General features: G+C 38.1%; 1 protein-coding gene across 1 annotated transcript in view; it reads left to right on the top strand.

Moving 5' to 3' along the window:
* The first annotated feature begins 5,844 nt into the window (after positions 1 to 5,844).
* The window catches only part of LOC306871479 (androgen receptor-like), a 123,882-nt gene continuing 112,156 nt past the window's right edge, over positions 5,845 to 17,570 (top strand). Inside the window, exon 1 of the mRNA XM_079419443.1 lies at positions 5,845 to 7,843. Coding sequence (XP_079275569.1) covers positions 6,426 to 7,843 — 1,418 coding nt within the window. The 5' untranslated portion in view covers positions 5,845 to 6,425. The remainder of the gene's footprint in view (positions 7,844 to 17,570) is intronic.

The raw sequence follows: 17,570 nt of genomic DNA, 5'->3' as shown, positions 1-17,570 counted from the left end.
CCTGGAGAGAGAGACACCTTAAGACCTGGTTCTGAACATTAATTAGTAGTACAGTTAAAAGGGCAAATTAAAACATAAGTTGTTTAAACATGAAAGCCATTTCATCCTTGATGACAGTATGTGATAAGGCCTCAGGGACATCTCTGTGCACCTGCTGTTGACAGAGGAAAAACTACTACTCTCAGAACTACAGTCTGCCTCGAGGGGTTTGCCTCAGACCGGCAGAATAGACATAATAAGCAAAACAAAGTTAAACTAAAGAGGACCTTAAAGAAAACATACTTTTATTTTTACTAAGCATTGTACATATTTGTTTTGTTTGTCTTCCAAACCTGATTTGCTTTCTGGAACACAATAGATCAGGGGTGGGGAACGTTGATCCTGCGGGTCACTCTCCTGCAGAGTTTAGTTCCAACCCTGAAAACTCTGGGAAAAATACCTAACTGCATCTTGAAGACCTTGATTAGCTGGTTCAGGTGTGTTTGATTAGGGTTGGATCTAAACTCTGCAGGGACACCGGCCTTCCAGGATCAACGTTCCCCACCCCTGAAATAGATGTATGAATTTGTAAAGAAAACAAAGATGTCTCTGGTTTTTTTTTTGTTTTTTTTTGTCCATACTAGACTTTTGTCCATAGACATTCATAAAATATCTTCTTTAATGTTTTTATGAAGAAAGAAACTCATGAGGGTGAGCAAATTATGTAAGAATGTAGAATGTGTTGTCTTGTTTTACATAATGACAATAAATAGTTGCTGATCATTAGACACAATGTCTAGTGCACACTGTGAAGGATAAGTTTCACTTAGATGAGATTTCATGAAAGTGTGGGCCATTTCTACACCATCAAGCTTAATTGAGCCTTTCGGTTTACGGTTTACATGATATATTAAGAACGTCAAAAACACTTATTGTCAACAAAATGCCTTGTCCATTTATATAAAACCTTGGATTATGTCATTTAATTGCTAAATAAAACAACAAATTGCCATACGATACCTCAGTTTTGTTTAGTTTCTGTCCCAGAAAAAAAACTTATGAACTTCAATTAGGGAGGATTCTTCTGCAGAGAAAGTAAAACATGGCAAATTGTACCAAAATCTGTTTTTTAGAGAATACATAAACATGAATTAGTCTGTCATAAATTTATATCAGTTCAGTCAGTGCCAGCATTCTGCACACGTTCTGTTGTCTTTGAACTAATGTTGCGTAAGCCCAGCTTCAGCCTGACTGGATGTTTTATTAACTGAAAAGTCTGACTTGTCAAAATGGAACATTTGTGGCCAACACATCATGCATTAATAGGATGAGACCAACCAAAAGGAAAAAAAAAACACTGATGACCATAAAGCTCCACAATAAAAAGTTAACTACATCTGTGACATGACCCGATTGTGGAAATTTTACATTCACTCCAAGATTTCATGATTCAAAACAGCTCTTGCAAACCAAAAGATGAACAAAAAATAAGAAACAGAATATGCTTGCAGGTGTATCGCTGCTTTGAGAGGAAATAGTTTAACTCTTACTCAGAGGAGTTGAGTTGAGCAGCAACAAATGTTGTGACATGAAAGAGTAGGTGGAGCTTATGCCAATGACTTCCACTGAACTCAGAGCAGCTGGTATATACACAGTATAAACTTTACTCACCCACTGTGACAGCTCTCTCAGTTGCACGTGAATCAAAGCCAAAGAGGTTGTAGTGATCAGACTCTGGCATGCTGGAGAAAAGTTGAGAATGTCTGCTGACTTTAGAGGGGGATGACGATGAGTGATATGATATGATCAAGTGAAATGAAGACCTTCCCTATAAACAGGAATATAATAATGTAACTGAAAGATGAGCAGAATGCTATTCATTTTTTAGGCCCCGTACATGCATGCTTTCACAAACTAAATGTGCACTGTGAAACACCCAGCCTCACTGATTTGTGTGGACCACATGCCTCTGACAAATGTTAATCCTCAGTTGTTGGCATGACACTGACTGCTTGACTCCATAGAGAATGATAAACTTCTTGCAGCTTGTTATGTTGCATCTCCATTTGTCTTTCCATCTGCTTCTTTCTCTCTTTTTCATCTCTTTGGGGTAAAATGATTGGACTGGATTGGAATGTGTAAGTGTTTGCTTGTAAATATAAACTTTATGTCATGGACAGACAAAGAGAGAAAGGTTAGAGAGACCTGAAGTTGGTTGTGTATCATGTGTCTTTTGTTCTTTACTCCTTTCTCTGTTAAAAAGTCTTCAGCATGGACTTCTTCTCTGGATACAGAGCCATAGATGGGAAGAAAATATCAAATCCTCTTCTTTGTGCTGTCTTTTTGTAACCTTCAATTAGAGAATGGAGGAATCGACTAAATGTTTTAGCCTGCAGAAACATTGCTTTGAAAAATGTTGAGTGAGTGTGAGAAAAAAAAAAAAAAAAAAAAGTTCTCCCCAGTTGTTAACAATGAATACCAGAATAGGCTATATTGCTCATGTCTAAATGTACATATGTAAATATAGATTTAAAAAATAGGCTTTTTTTTTCCTGCTGGGATGACATTCCAGTCAATTGTTAAAAGAAGCCGACAGCACATACATTCTTAAAACTAAATATTCTTTATTGACACATAGGAAACTTGTAGGATGAATACAGCACATCTTTGCCTATATGCTGCTTTAGGACAATCAGAGAGACACAAACTCATTTAAACCATTTTGGCAAAACTCACATGTTTAGAGCAGCAACTCAATTTAAAGGATTGAATATTTTCTGAATGACCTGAAAAGACAACTTATGTTGAAATGTGTTTGCTAAGTGTTTCTATGTACAGAAATGTCTGGCCTGTTTACAGGTGTCTGGGTGTGATATACAGATTGTCACTCTCCTTTTGTCAGAACATACATGCAGATAAATGTTGGACTGGTCCCTGGGGATGAAGGAACACCAGCAACCTCAAAGACTGCTTTATAGACACTTACTTAAATACATATGCACATTCACTTAAGTGGCTTTTCTGTCTGTCCACTGAGTTAATAATGCAAAATTAATCTGACCTGTATGGAGATTCAATCAAAATGTTTTTCACTTACATCACTGAGCACAAAACAGACACAGACGTTAGTTTGCACATGTGAGGATTCATTTTATCTTGATTCTGGTGACACCCTATAAGGTTTGAAGAAATCAAAGAAAATAAAGGAATGTTCTATAAACAATAGAAGTTAAGCTCAATCAACAGTGTTTGTGAAACAATGTTGATCAATACAAAATATAATTCTGCCCCTTGTTCTGCCCAGCGAGGCACCACATAAATGAATGAGACCAATTTTTTGAAAGCAGAAATATGAAGCTTAGAATTTTATAAAGCGCTTGATTCTGTTGAAATTGTTTATTTGAGCTGTAAAGGTTTTCCTTGTTATTTTTATGATAATTTATAGAGTTTTTAGGCAGTATGCTATCATGGCATCGAAGTTGTAAAATTGGATATAATTTTTTTGGATATAAACATTTTTTGACAACATATTCTTTATGCCTGTATGTTTGAAACACTAAGTAGTAATGCTTATGGATTGTCCCTTTCACTTCCATTCTAAGTGCTTTTCTTTTCTTTTTTTTTGTTGTAATCATTCAACATCATATCACATGTGCTATCGATTGAGTTTACTATTCTTTTAATATAATATTAGCAGGTCTACATAACCTTCAAATTTATTTTAAATAAATAAAAGAACATCTTTTTAAACAGAGTAAATGGGGTGCACTTTGCCGTAATGCTCTGAGTATGTGTGACATTTCAGTTACTAAGCAACAGGTGCTGTACATACACACACACACACACACTCAAACGAATGTGATAGAGCAAAAGAAATATAAAATAAAAAACTGAGAGCACCAGCAAGGAACGAGTAGAATGCCTGTTCCTATAATGATAAACAAAAAATGTGATGATGAGATATAACCAAAACTCAGCCTGATAAACAACGCAACTGAGCACTTTCCCTTCATAGCAGCAATCTCCAGCCAAAACTAAACAAATCAAAACAGCCCTATTAACTTCCGTCCCTCACTCTTAGATCCTCCCACAGTCACTCACCCATTCATTCTGAATAAAGCCACCCATTCTGAATAACCTCAAACACTTCACTGCAGCATTCTTCATCAGAGACAGTTCACGACAATAAAGCACAGTAAATGCAATATCTTTTTCCTGCACTGCATACGTGGCATGCTTGCTAGTTATGTGAAGTGCTTCTCTGAACTCTTGCTTCTTAATAGGGCAAAGTTTATGCCAATTCTTGGAAATCATTCTTCTTGTAACATGATATAAATAAGGCTTTATATGTTACATTGTTATTAATTTTGAACTGACAACAGGGATTAGTAATGAATGTTTTCTCACCGAGGAGCATTAAGATCTTTTGAGCCTTGTGGCAAAGAAAAAAATAAATAAATGTCACATTTAGTTACAGTGAAAAAAAAAGGATAGCCTTTTCACTGGTGAAAGTTCTATAGAAAAAATAATAATAGCCTACTGCTTGTAGTAGTACTCATAATAATGCACATTTGATCGAACGGGTCCTTGTGGCTGGATGTGAATGAGAAGACATCTCAGGACCTGACTGTTTAGGAAGATGTAATTATTGTCTTGATGTTTTCTCCTCTTCTAGAGCTTAATGAAAACCTAGAGTAGTGTCTCGCCTTTGTCAAAGCAACAACAGTCCAAGCAAAAAAAAAAATTATGGATATTTAATGTATTTATTCACACAGAACTTCTTTATCTAACACATTCTGACTCTCTCATTTCCTTTTATTGCTGAATCAGTCATATTATCCATAGACTATTTCACATTCTCAACTCAAACTTTTACATTGTCCCTGATGAGGGGGCATTTGAAATGTTTACAAATCTGACCTTACATTAATTTAATCTTAAATTCTGTCATTTAATAAAGTAGTCCATTAAATTATACACAATTTTTTTTTATTTCATATGTTACCCTGGACCATAAAACCAGTCATAAGGGTCATTTAAAAAAATATTGAGATTGAGATACATCATCTGAAAGCTGTACGGTTTGTTAGAATGGGGCACTATTTGGTCGAGATACAACTATTTGAAAATCTGGAATCTGAGGGTGCAAAAAAATAAATCAAAATTGAGAAAACCGCCTTTAAAGTTGTCCAAATGAAGTTCAAAAGTTACGTTTTGATATATTTAAGGTAGGAAATTTACAAATTATCTTCATGGAACATGATATTTACTTAATATCCTGATATTTGGCATAAAAGAAAAATCAATCATTTTGACCCATACAGTGTAGGCTTGTTTGCTATTGCTACAAAATTTACCTGTGCTACTTATGACCGGTTTTGTAGTCCAGGGTCACATATTTCATTTAATTGTCATTAAATGTCCAGACAGGAACATTTATTCTGGCAGCACGTTAAATATAGCCTTCTCCCATTTTAAAAAATAGCCATCATCCTATTTTGCTCTTCAATTTGCTCTATAAATGGCTATAACGTGTGCTCAGTAATAAATGTCACGGGAAACATTTCCACAGAACAGAGGCCCAGAACTCCTATAAAGTGTGCACCGTGCAGACTCCCATAGAGCACTGGGGTTCATTGATTTTTATTGCATTTTTCACCTTTTTTCAACCTATGATAGGCTACATATACATCAGTGTTATATTTTAATACTAAGTGAAAGGGAGTTGTGATCCCGTGCTCGTATTTGCGGCATGTTCTCATTTACCCGTTTTACTGGCGCCGTTCCCGTGGCTGTATTATTTAGTCCTGAAAGTTAAATCACTCAATGACTTTCCCGAGCGAGCTCTCCGTAAAATAACTGCGTACCCCGGCAAAACACCGTGACACAGCAAGCTCTCCACGCTTTCCCTGCGACTGAGCTCAGGAGAGTACCTGTCACGAGAGAAAAGGGCTTAATTGTACTTTAAGGAAAGCGTGGGGTTTTTTGTGATGTGCCCAGGGTATTGTAGCAACCGCCGCCTCGGCTCGGACTGATCATTGAAAACAGCGCAAATCTTTTCGCTTGTTCTCAAGGTAGACGGAAAACTCGAGCGGTGGAGAGAAATTCCCACCCCCGGTCGGGTTCACGTTCAACCACTCATTTACGGATAACGCGCGTAGCTTGCACGCCTTGACTGAGCATACGGCGGGACTCAAAGCTCTGATGAGCAGAAGGCTGTTCACGTGCATTTTCGGAAAACTTTTCCGTTGACGTTTATAAGAGCCACCTTGAGTCTCCAGCTGAGCGTGAGCGCTCGTTTCACTAGTTTTGCTCACGCGATCTCGCGCAGCGCAGCTCTTTCATGTCTGTCTGACTGGAACTTTTTCAAGGATTTTGTCGATGAACTTGTTGCGGTGAGCCCCCTTTAAACCCTCGCGGCCAGTGTTGTGCTCGGTTTCTAGACTATGGAGGTTCCGGGGGAGGCTTGCGAATCCCCAGACGCAGTTTTCCACGGACCTTACCAAAGCGTTTTTCAAAACGCCGAGTGTTTGGACTTTTCTAACTTCAATAAGCTCAGCTGCCTGCAGGAGACCGCGTCGACAGAAATGCTTTTAAGCAAGCTGTCCCCCAGCAAGGGAATAATATGCTGCCCCGGGAAAGAGTGCGAGAGTGCGAGTTTAGTGATGCAGGCGGCGGCGAGTCGTATGTATTTTCACAAGAGTTTAAAAGCGAATAAAATCGACTCGTCCCTTTCATCTAGCGTCTCGGGCCGCGCAGACGCCACCGAAAGCAACGGCAGTCGCGCAGGTTTCCTTCGGGGCGCTGAGAGCGGGCAGAAGGGCTGCGTTGCGGCTGAAGTTCACTCGCGCGAGTTGTGCTCGGTCCGTGACGCAAGTGTGGCGAGTAGTAGTCGCGCGTGCACCACCACCACCAACTCCAACAGCAGCAGCAGTAGCATCTCGGAGACAGCGCGAGAGCTGTGCAAAGCCGTGTCCGTATCTTTGGGCTTAGCTATGGAGTCCAGCGAACTGGGCGAGGTGGGACCGCACCATGCGCCGCCGCCCCTGACCACTGAATGTAGTAGTGAGGAAATCTTTTTGTTTGGAATGCCTTTGCTGAACTGCTCAGTGAGCGAACGGGAGGCAGGAGGAGGGAAAGAAAGGGAGTACGCTCTCGTGGCGGGACGAGACAGAGGCGCAGTGCTGCGAGGCAGGGACAAACTGCTCGGGTTGTTTAAAAGTGGCGATTTGGAGCAGATGGCTGATGAGGTGACGACCTTGCAGTACAGCACCGCATCTCGATCACACTTAACCGCTGGTGTGCCGGAGGTGCATGAGTTCGCCAGTTTGTCCGGGGACTTTGGCAACTTGAATTCAGAAGGTACGGCGGCGCCGGACATGGACGCAACGCGAGCGGCTTCGTGCCAGTTCGAACAACTGTTGCCCCAGAGCATGGCCCATTTCGTGCAACCGGAGCTCGAAAACGGACCGAGCCAGAGCTTCGCGAAGCCCACGGAGATGTCCGGCGAGTTCGCGGGCCCCGTGGAGGATTATGTTAATCTCTATAATGTCAAAATCAAGGCAGAGATGATGCCCCGTGAAATAAATGGCACTTGGGCGTACCCTCATATGTACGCTGAGGACAGTAACGGCCAGTATGGGTCCCTCAAACAGAGGACACCTTACGCATCCGGCCACGATACGCCTTTTATCTGTAACCCCTACGAGTACGGCCGAAACGAGGCTCTGGTTCCACGGGAGCGACCTCCGCCCGAACAGTGGCACCCCGGCGGGATGTTGACCCGTCCTCCTTACCCTAACATGCCCTGCGTGAAAAACGAGATGGGTAAATGGCTGGATGTAACATCATTTACGGATAGCAGGTAAGGTGCTGTGTTTTTTTCTTTCCACACTGATTAGCCTGTGTTCCGCTACAACCAATTCAGTACGTTAATAAAGTTAATTAAAATGGCACGCGTTAAAATAACACGCGTCTTTGTACCCCAACATGCGACTGTACGGAGGACAGTGAAAAAGTTTGCCCGACTTGTAGAAATGTTTATTTACAGTCTATATTTATTTTAATATGATTAATCAATTACCTAACGGCAATTAGCAAGAAACAAGGCACAGGACCATATGCACTCATTTGGAGAGCATTGGGGATTTCTAACTTGTACCGACCCTGGGATCTTCCATTCGGATTCAGCTGTCACAGGGAAAAGTTGCCTCATAACATTTTCAGAAAACTAACATTTAAATTATGAAAAAAAACCCATTATATAATGCTCATTAGATGATTAGCTCAAATAAAATAGAGATGTAGTTTTTTTTAAAGAAAAGGCTTTGTTTTAGAAGTCTTCTCCACGGACCCCAGTACTTTCGCATGGCCCCTGGTTTCGTGTTCAGTTTCAGTTCTGTATAGGAGTGTTCTTTATTGGTTTTCTATTAATGGATTGGGATTAGTTGCTTCAGGACCATTTTATTAGCTAGGAATTAAATTGTAATTCCTGAAGGAAGCCTTAATTTACTTGAAGTTCCTCTCTTTATGACTACAGTCAAGGAAACCAGTACACAGAGACAGCTGTACACTAACATTTAGCAGATGCTTTTATCCGACACTCCCTCAGGGTAGCTGGGTCCAGGGATACTACCATAAAGGCAACCCCACACAGTTGCAAAGATACCATGCCAAGTGCTTGAACTTCTCTGTATTCTCGTTCTGAGTCATTCACACATTTAATCACCCACAAATTATACATGGAAAGGGAACATTTTGATTCATACATGACATGCAGGTATAACTGTCATGCTATGCATTTTAATTGACAGGCATTATTGCATTGCATAAACTCACAGTTTAAGCATTTATGTCATTTACTTTTTGGTTGTTTGGGTATCTCATCATTTGTGGTTTAACAATGTTCTCTTTAGTTATAAATGCAATTTGACTTCACTGAACAGTGGGATGGCTGTTTTAAAAAACTGGTTTCAATTAGACCTGCACCGGCTGGAACAAAAGCAGGACATCAATCAAATGTTATGCAAGCGGAAAATAAACTTTACCTTAAATTAAGACTACATGGAGAAAAACACTTGTGTCTCTGCATTTATCTAAAGAATCTGATTGATAATTTGGTGCTTCAATCTGAACCATAAATTAAGCGAGTATTTTGGCCGAGGCTGTGTTTTTAGTGTATGCGGAGTGTTTTTTTCCTGAAAGGAATTTGAACTTGGTTGTGTGTTTAACCTTTGAATCTTTTTGGTTTGAGTTGGACACAAAACCACTTGATCTTTGCGAAAAATATGGTTTCAGGCACCAGCCAGAACATGAAACTGACACACACAGACCCAAATAATGAGACAAAATGTGAGGGACTTTACACTGGTCTTGACCTGATATCACACATAATAAATCTTCTGAACATGAATCTTACAACATGAGGCCACATTTAGGCAAAAAAAGTGGTTTGTGAATACCACAACAAAGTTCAAGGGTACACTTTATTTATTTGAGTAAGAATTGTTCTTACCCCTTAACTGTCACTGTCCCGTATACGGGACGCCTAACTTTACTTCACTATATTACAATTAAATCCTAATGTAATCATGACAAACTGTATATCATTGGAAAGGTCTAAGTCTCCTAAATAGATATTTTACAATTTTTTTGTTGTTACAAATTATGTGGGAATTGATTCATTTATGACAAGAGTGCACCAAGAGTCTGTGATAAATCTACATCAGGAGTTCTGACCTTTGTCACAAAAAGTCTTTATTTTCTGCCTTTTTTCCTATCACATGTTCCTATATGCCATTTGAAAGCTTAAAATCTTCAAATTCATCCTGTGAAAACTATTTTGAAATCGGACATTACGTTACCATAGAAATGGTACTTCAAAATGTTTTAGCGGTCTCCTCCCCCTTAGCGGGGGTGTCATACTACAAAATATATTACGGTCTTTTAGAATCAAAACTTTTTATAATCTTGACAAAATACATATCGTTGGAAAGGTCTGAGTCTCAAGATTCCATATTTGGTGTTTGTGTTATAGGTGTAATATTGAGAGAGAAATTGTTAGATTTGTGCCAGAAATGCTTCAACAAAAAATTTAATGGAGATTGAATGGCACCCGGTGGCTGTTTTTGGTATAACGCCTAAACAAAATTGCATATGAACCGCAATTTTTTTTTATATCAACTTCAAATTTGTAACAACTTATGTACACATATGGCTTTAATTTTATTTTAACTATTTTTGAAATATTTATTTTATATAAAATATAGTATAATACATTTGTTTTACAGTAAATTTAAACTTCTATAACTTTAATATTTTAATTTTATTAAATGATTTCACTTCTGTAATAATCTGCTAATGGTCTCCTTTAAAAAGAGACCAACCTTAGGTCTGTATTCAAAAGCGTTCATGAATTATAATAATTTAAGTTTACATGAATTTTCAAAAATGGGGATGACAGTTAAGGGGTACAGTTCTCCATATTAATCTTTTGTGATGGTTATGGTAGTCTACTTGACAACTAGCTATAATTTAAGGTGACTTTTCTTTTGAAAACGTCGAAAATTGTTAATAAGCAGTGACTTTGATGATTGGCTGGTGTAAAAATAGAAAGAACAGTGAACTGGTGAATGACCACTGAATGTAGAGTGGTACAAATTTGTTTGTATTTATTTGTGTGTCTATGAGTAGGAGAGACAGTGACAAAGAGGTAGAGAGAGGGGATGTGAGAGTTTTTGTGTTATGTAATAATCTGAAGTACCCCTTGGTCAAATTCAGTTCTAGTCAAACAGCATTCCAAATAAGGAAATGGTTCCTTACAAAGCGTGCAAGGTAGCAACATGGGGCTTGTACCGAGAACCCTAAAAGAGTTCTGATCTGAGAACCCTCAGTCAAAGTGTTTTATTTACAAATTACTATTTTTAAATAAAACTTTTTACTTGCTTGCTTCTGTGAACATGAACAATATTTTATTTTTGTTCAAGCAGTGAAGCCAGTGGGGTCCAGTGTTGTTTGGACTTAAGTATTCTTCAAAATGTTCCTTTATGTTCCAAAGAGGGAAAAAAAATATTACGTTTGAAACATTAGGGTGAGTATATGATTACAGAAAAAAATAACATTTATCAATATTTACTCACCCTCAAGTTCAAAAATAAATTTCTGTACAAGACAAAAAATTAGAATTTTAGAAAAATCTTTATAAAGATCTTCCCATAAAATGAGTTCATAGTGACCGTCACTGTCAAACACTAAAAATTGGCATAAATAGTCCATATGAGCTCTAAAGTGTATAATAGCTTTGTGAGAGAAATAGAAAGAAAATCAAATCTTTCTCTCTGCTGAAGCTCTGAACTCTCATTCACGTTCATTCAGGTTTAAAAAAAATGGCACATTTAACTTGAGTGATGGCTTTATGACAACAGGTTGATTAAATAATGGCAGAATTTTCATTTTCAGGAAAAATACTTCTGCGAGTTAACTTGGTAAAAATAAACTTATGCCATTCACTTCTAAGTAGGACTGCAAATTCACTGTTAGTCAATGGCAGATACATGTACCATTGATTTTAGTGGCGCTAAAGTCAGTGTTTATTGGGCAGTAGCATCTAAATAAGTAGTTTTAGGAACCACCTGTATGCTTCAGCAGGAATCAGTGAGAGCATTTTGTGCACTATTTGCTGTGGAAAAAACATCTGCTTGCTTTTTTGGCTACTGGGCTTTCAATCGATGTGTTTTTTGCTTTTTTTCATCTGGAAATCCGGTTTCCTTTTATGATAATTGGGCCATCAAATGGGTTGGAAATTGCATTAAATGAGTTATTGAAAGGCACATTACTGAAATTATGATATTAAAAATGCAGTACGTACAGAGTACACCCCACAATCGGAGATGTATAGAGAATTGGTTCGGTATTCCATTGCAACGTGTGGGTTTAAGGTTTATTCTCTTGTCCCTGGAATTGCCACTTTGTTTATATTGTAATTTTGAGCACTTTGAGCAAGGTTCATTGTTTAGTGTACAATTGCTTGTGCTTCCCCCACCGTTCATCACTGCAGTTAACAACACAGGCTGCCTAGAAGCACATGGCATGGCAAAATTGCCACATGAAACCATATGCTTATGACCTTCCTTGAAGTGTCCAATATAAAGTGCTGAGCCCATTCTTTGTTCATCTAATTTTATACCCCCCTTATTTTGCTGGAACTTACCCTTTGGTTTTTTGCGGTTTCTAAATTCACTTTTTTTCCCTGTAAAGTGACTTCAGTGATGAAGGTTCTCCATGCAATACTGTAGCACACATTTGGTAGGATAATGATTCTCATTTTAACCGTTTTTAATAACATTTCCTCTCATAGCCCTTACATTGAGATCCTTTGGAAGGCTATGCAGAGGTGAAGAGTTGCTGAATACTGAATAGGTGTTAATGTGCAAATGTGTTCATAGACATTGCATAACAACCTTTTTTTTCTGTTTATTATCCTAGAAGTCTTAATAGAAGTCTTATGTTAGTAAAATGGTTGTGTATGTCATTTAGTTTTGAAATCCATTGCACCTCTAACCTAAACACCGTATGTGTAATAATTAGCTTTTCTTAAGTGCTATTGCTATGTGTGGAACATTTTTATTCATTACCCTAAAAAACATTTTTGTAAGTTTGGGTTTTCAGATCTTATCCCTAATTACTTACAAATATTATTAATATAATGATGTAAATAAGAAACCAAATGTCAAATATCACAGAAAGCAAGAAAAGTTACTGTGTTAATTACTTACAAATATTATTAATATAATGATGTAAATAAGAAACCAAATGTCAAATATCACAGAAAGCAAGAAAAGTTACTGTGTTAAGGGGTGGTGATGGCGCAGTGGATAAGACACATGCCTTTGGTGTGAGAGACCCGGGTTCGAATCCACTGCGAGACACCAATGTGTCCCTGAGCAAGACACTTAACCCCTAGTTGCTCCAGAGGCGTGCGACCTCTGACATGTATAGCAATTGTAAGTCGCTTTGGGTAAAAGCGTCAGCTAAATGAATAAATGTAAATGTAAATGTTAAAGATGATTGTCTTTCTTTTCTTCTTTACGGACTAGCATTTTGTCTTAGTCAAGCACAATTTAACAGACATACAGTTACAATGAAAAGGAAAAACAGTGATGTCCATGCAGCAGTTCCTGGACACTGTTCCTAATATATGGTGATTCACATATTATTTTATCTTTGAGCTACTTTGACAAGTGTGGGCGACATTTTGTCCTGAGCGCTGCAACAAAATGTGTGCTCATTGTCCTCTTCATACAGGCAAATATTGGCTTAAATGGTGAAAAACACTTGGCAGCAACCCCATTCATCGGTTAATAATCAAGGGGAGATGATCCATATCAAAGGCTGCAATCTGCAGAGGAACACAACTGGGTTGCCTGATATAAAGAGACGTAATCCCAAAAACAGAGCTTCCCACTTGCGCAATATGGAAATATCTGCTAAGTGTGTTATCTATGTCAACCTGGGAACCATGTGTACGGACACTCTCTCCAATGTCGATAAACATGCTTGCTTTCTTAAAACACCGGTTAGCTTGCAGTTTAGCGATCTCCACTTCAATATTCTATTCTCAGAAAAGTCTACTTCATCAACTGTTCATTTGCGAGAGAGAGAGAGAGAGAGAGAGAGAGAGAGAGAGAGAGAGAGAGAGAGAGAGAGAGAGAGAGAGAGAGAGAGAGAGACCTTTCAACATCTCTTTAACTACAATCCATTAACACAAAATACATACATTAAGACAAAATAAATACACTGAGAGAGGCTGCATGTATGAATTAGGCCAGGCTACCACAGTTTTGCCGTATCGTGGTCTCTGTATCGTGATATGTAGCATATCGTTACTTTACTGGTGATACACCCCTACCGGATTGAAGTATTCCGGCTGATGTAGCTTATTGTCATGTAGCAGATTAATCTTTTTAGGTTAAATTGATCTTTACATTTTATGGGCATTTTTTTTACCTTTTATAATATATTTATATTTTTTCTATAAATGTGCATCACCTTTTGAGTTAGGGCTGGACGATATGGCAAATAAATACAAATAAATAATGTTCATCTTTTATTTGTATTTAGCCTTCATACAAACAAGAAATGTGAAATCACTGTCAAATAAACATCTCAGACTCACCTTATTAATATTAATATCTTTAACTTCAAATTATAGGCTAACATACATTACCGGTCAAAAGTTTTTGAACAGTATGATTTTTAATATTTTTTTTTTAAAGAATTCTCTTCTGCTCACCGAGCCTGCATTTATTTGATCCAAAATACAGCAAAAACAGTAACATTTTGAAATAGTTTTGCTTTTTAAAATAACTGTTTTCTATTTTAAAATTTTAAAAAGTAATTTATTCCTGTGATTTCAAAGCATCTGAATTTTTAGCATCATTACTCCAGTCACATGAGAAATTATTCTAATATACTGCTCAAAAAATATTTATTATAATGTTGAAAACGGCTAAATAGATTTTTTTTCAGGTTTCTTTGATAGAAAGTTCAGAAAAACAGCATTTATCCGAAATACAAATCTTTTGTAACATTATAAATGTCTTTATCAATCACTTTTGATCATTTTAAAGCATCCTTGCTAAATAAAGGTATTAATTTCTATCATTTCTTTCCAAAAAAATTAAATAAAAAAATTATACTGACTCCAAGGTTTTGAATGGAATTGTGTATAAATGTAACAAAAGCTTTTTATTTCAGATAAATGCTGATCTTGGAGTCTTTCTATTCAAAGAATCCTGAAAAATATGTATTCAACTGTTTTAAATATTGATCATCAGCAAATCAGCATATTAGAGTGATTTCTGAAGGATCATGTGATACTGAAAACTGGAGTAATGATGCTGAAAATTTAGCTTTGATTACAGGAATAAATTACATTTTAAAATATATTCACACAGAAAACGGTTATTTAAGTAGTAAAAATATGCCAAAATTGTACTGTTTTTGCTGTACTTTGGATCAAATAAATGCTGGCTTGTTGAACAGATGAGAATTCTTAAAAAAAAAACCTGTTAAAACCTAACTGTTCAAAAACTTTTGACTGGTAGTGTAGGCTGATTGTTCTTAAATGTGCAAATGTGAATTTATACGAATGACCTACACCTAACCCCGCCCCTAAACCTACCCATCACTGGGGTTTAGACAAATCATACTAAATCGTACGAGTGAGGTCGTATGAATTTGTACGAATTAGCCACCTCGTAAAATACGTACAGTTGGGCAAAAAAGTATTTAGTCAGCCACCAATTGTGCAAGTTCTCCCACTTAAAAAGATGAGAGAGGCCTGTAATTTTCATCATAGGTACACTTCAACTATGAGAGACAGAATGGGGGGGAAAGAATCCAGGAAATCAAATTGTCTGATTTTTAAAGAATTTATTTGCAAATTATGGTGGAAAATAAGTATTTGGTCAATAACAAAAGTTCATCTCAAAACTTTATATACCCTTTGTTGGCAATGACAGAGGTCAAACGTTTTCTGTAAGTCTTCACAAGGTTTTCACACACTGTTGCTGGTATTTTGGCCCATTCCTTCATGCAGATCTCCTCTAGAGCAGTGATGTTTTGGGGCTGTCGCTGGGCAACACGGACTTTCAACTCCGTCCAAAGATTTTCTATGGGGTTGAGATCTGGAGACTGGCTAGGCCACTCCAGGACCTTGAATGCTTCTTACGAAGCCACTCCTTCGTTGCCCGGGCGGTGTGTTTGGGATCATTGTCATGCTGAAAGACCCAGCCACGTTTCATCTTCAATGCCCTTGCTGATGGAAGGAGGTTTTCACTCAAAATCTCACGATACATGGCCCCATTCATTCTTTCCTTTAAATGGATCAGTCGTCCTGGTCCCTTTGCAGAAAAACAGCCCCAAAGCATGATGTTTCCACCCCCATGCTTCACAGTAGGTATGGTGTTCTTTGGATGCAACTCACCATTCTTTCTCCTCCAAACACGACGACTTGAGTTTTTACCAAAAAGTTCTATTTTGGTTTCATCTGACCATATGACATTCTCCCAATCCTCTTCTGGATCATCCAAATGCTCTCTAGCAAACTTCAGACGGGCAAGGACATGTACTGGCTTAAGCAGGGGGACACGTCTGGCACTGCAGGATTTGAGTCCCTGGCGGCGTAGTGTGTTACTGATGGTAGCCTTTGTTACTTTGGTCCCAGCTCTCTGCAGGTCATTCACTAGGTCCCCCCGTGTGGTTCTGGGATTTTTGCTCACCGTTCTTGTGATTATTTTGACCCCACGGGCTAAGATCTTGCGTGGAGCCCCAGATTGAAGGAGATTATCAGTGGTCTTTTATGTCTTCCATTTTCTAATAATTGCTCCCAGTTGATTTTAGGGATGTAACGATTACCGGTTTGACGATAAATCATGATAAAATTCCCCACGGTTAGTATTACCGTTTCATATTTTAATTATTAAAACCGTATTCAATTACCGCGATTTGAACAACTCACGATAAATAAATACTGTCCAGCATAAAGCAGAGCGTAACAGTCTCACGAGCGCACAGCAGCAGAGTAACGTTAGTTTCATTCTGAGTGAAAACAGGGAATTATACAAATGAATATATCAGTGAATTAATTATATGAATGTACCTCTGAAGGATCTGACTGTCTTCAGAAACGATTCGATGGCATTTTGTTTTCATCTTAGCTCCATGTAATACCTAAAGGAAGTGTTCTTAAACACAATACTGCTTTGTTCGCGGAGTTCACGGGAATCAGCTGTAATTCATCTTTTCCATATAAAGCGCCACCTGCTGTCAGAGAGTGGATTTACAGACACTTATTTACATTCAACCTGAGTGCAGTTTCTGTCTGGCCAAAAAACGGACCAAATGTGCATGACCTGCTGTAAATTTTAACCGGTTGATGAAAAACAAGCTTATATGGATTCTACACATTTAAACAATTCAGATAAGCTATATAGAATTATTTATGGAGCAGATAAGTGGATAGAGAGTTGGACTTGTAACCTGAAGGTTGTGGGTCCGAGTCTCAGGTCCGGCAGGGATTGTAGGTGGGGGGGTGGGGGAGTGAATAACCAACACTCTCTCCACGCTCAATACCATGACTGAGGTGAGACCCTTGAGCAAGGCATCGAACCCCCAACTGCTCCCCGGGCGCTGCAGCATTGGCTGCCCACTGCTCCGGGTGGGTCTTCACTACTGCGTGTACACTTGGATGGGTTAAATGCAGAGCACAAATTCTGAATATGGGTCACCATACTTGGCCACACACCACTTTCCCTTCCCCTTCCCCTTATTAATCAATTATCGTTTTGACTTAACTCTTTTCTTTATGGCTGAAATGTGAGGTTTACCTTTTATACGAAACTTTTTCAAAGCTTTATTTGAACATTTACATTATTTATTTCAACATGCTATTAAACTGGTGTCAGTCAAGCTGTCATTTAAAATCCAGACCTCATTGGTAATGCCATTGTTTTAGTGATTATGCAAACAAAAAGTCACTTTATTTGCTGTTTGTTGATTTTTAAGTATACAACTTGGTGAAGTGTTTTATG

Source organism: Barbus barbus (assembly GCF_936440315.1).
Source record: "Barbus barbus genome assembly, chromosome: 6".
Lineage (NCBI taxonomy): Eukaryota > Metazoa > Chordata > Actinopteri > Cypriniformes > Cyprinidae > Barbus > Barbus barbus.
This window is presented reverse-complemented; position numbering and strand designations above follow the sequence as displayed.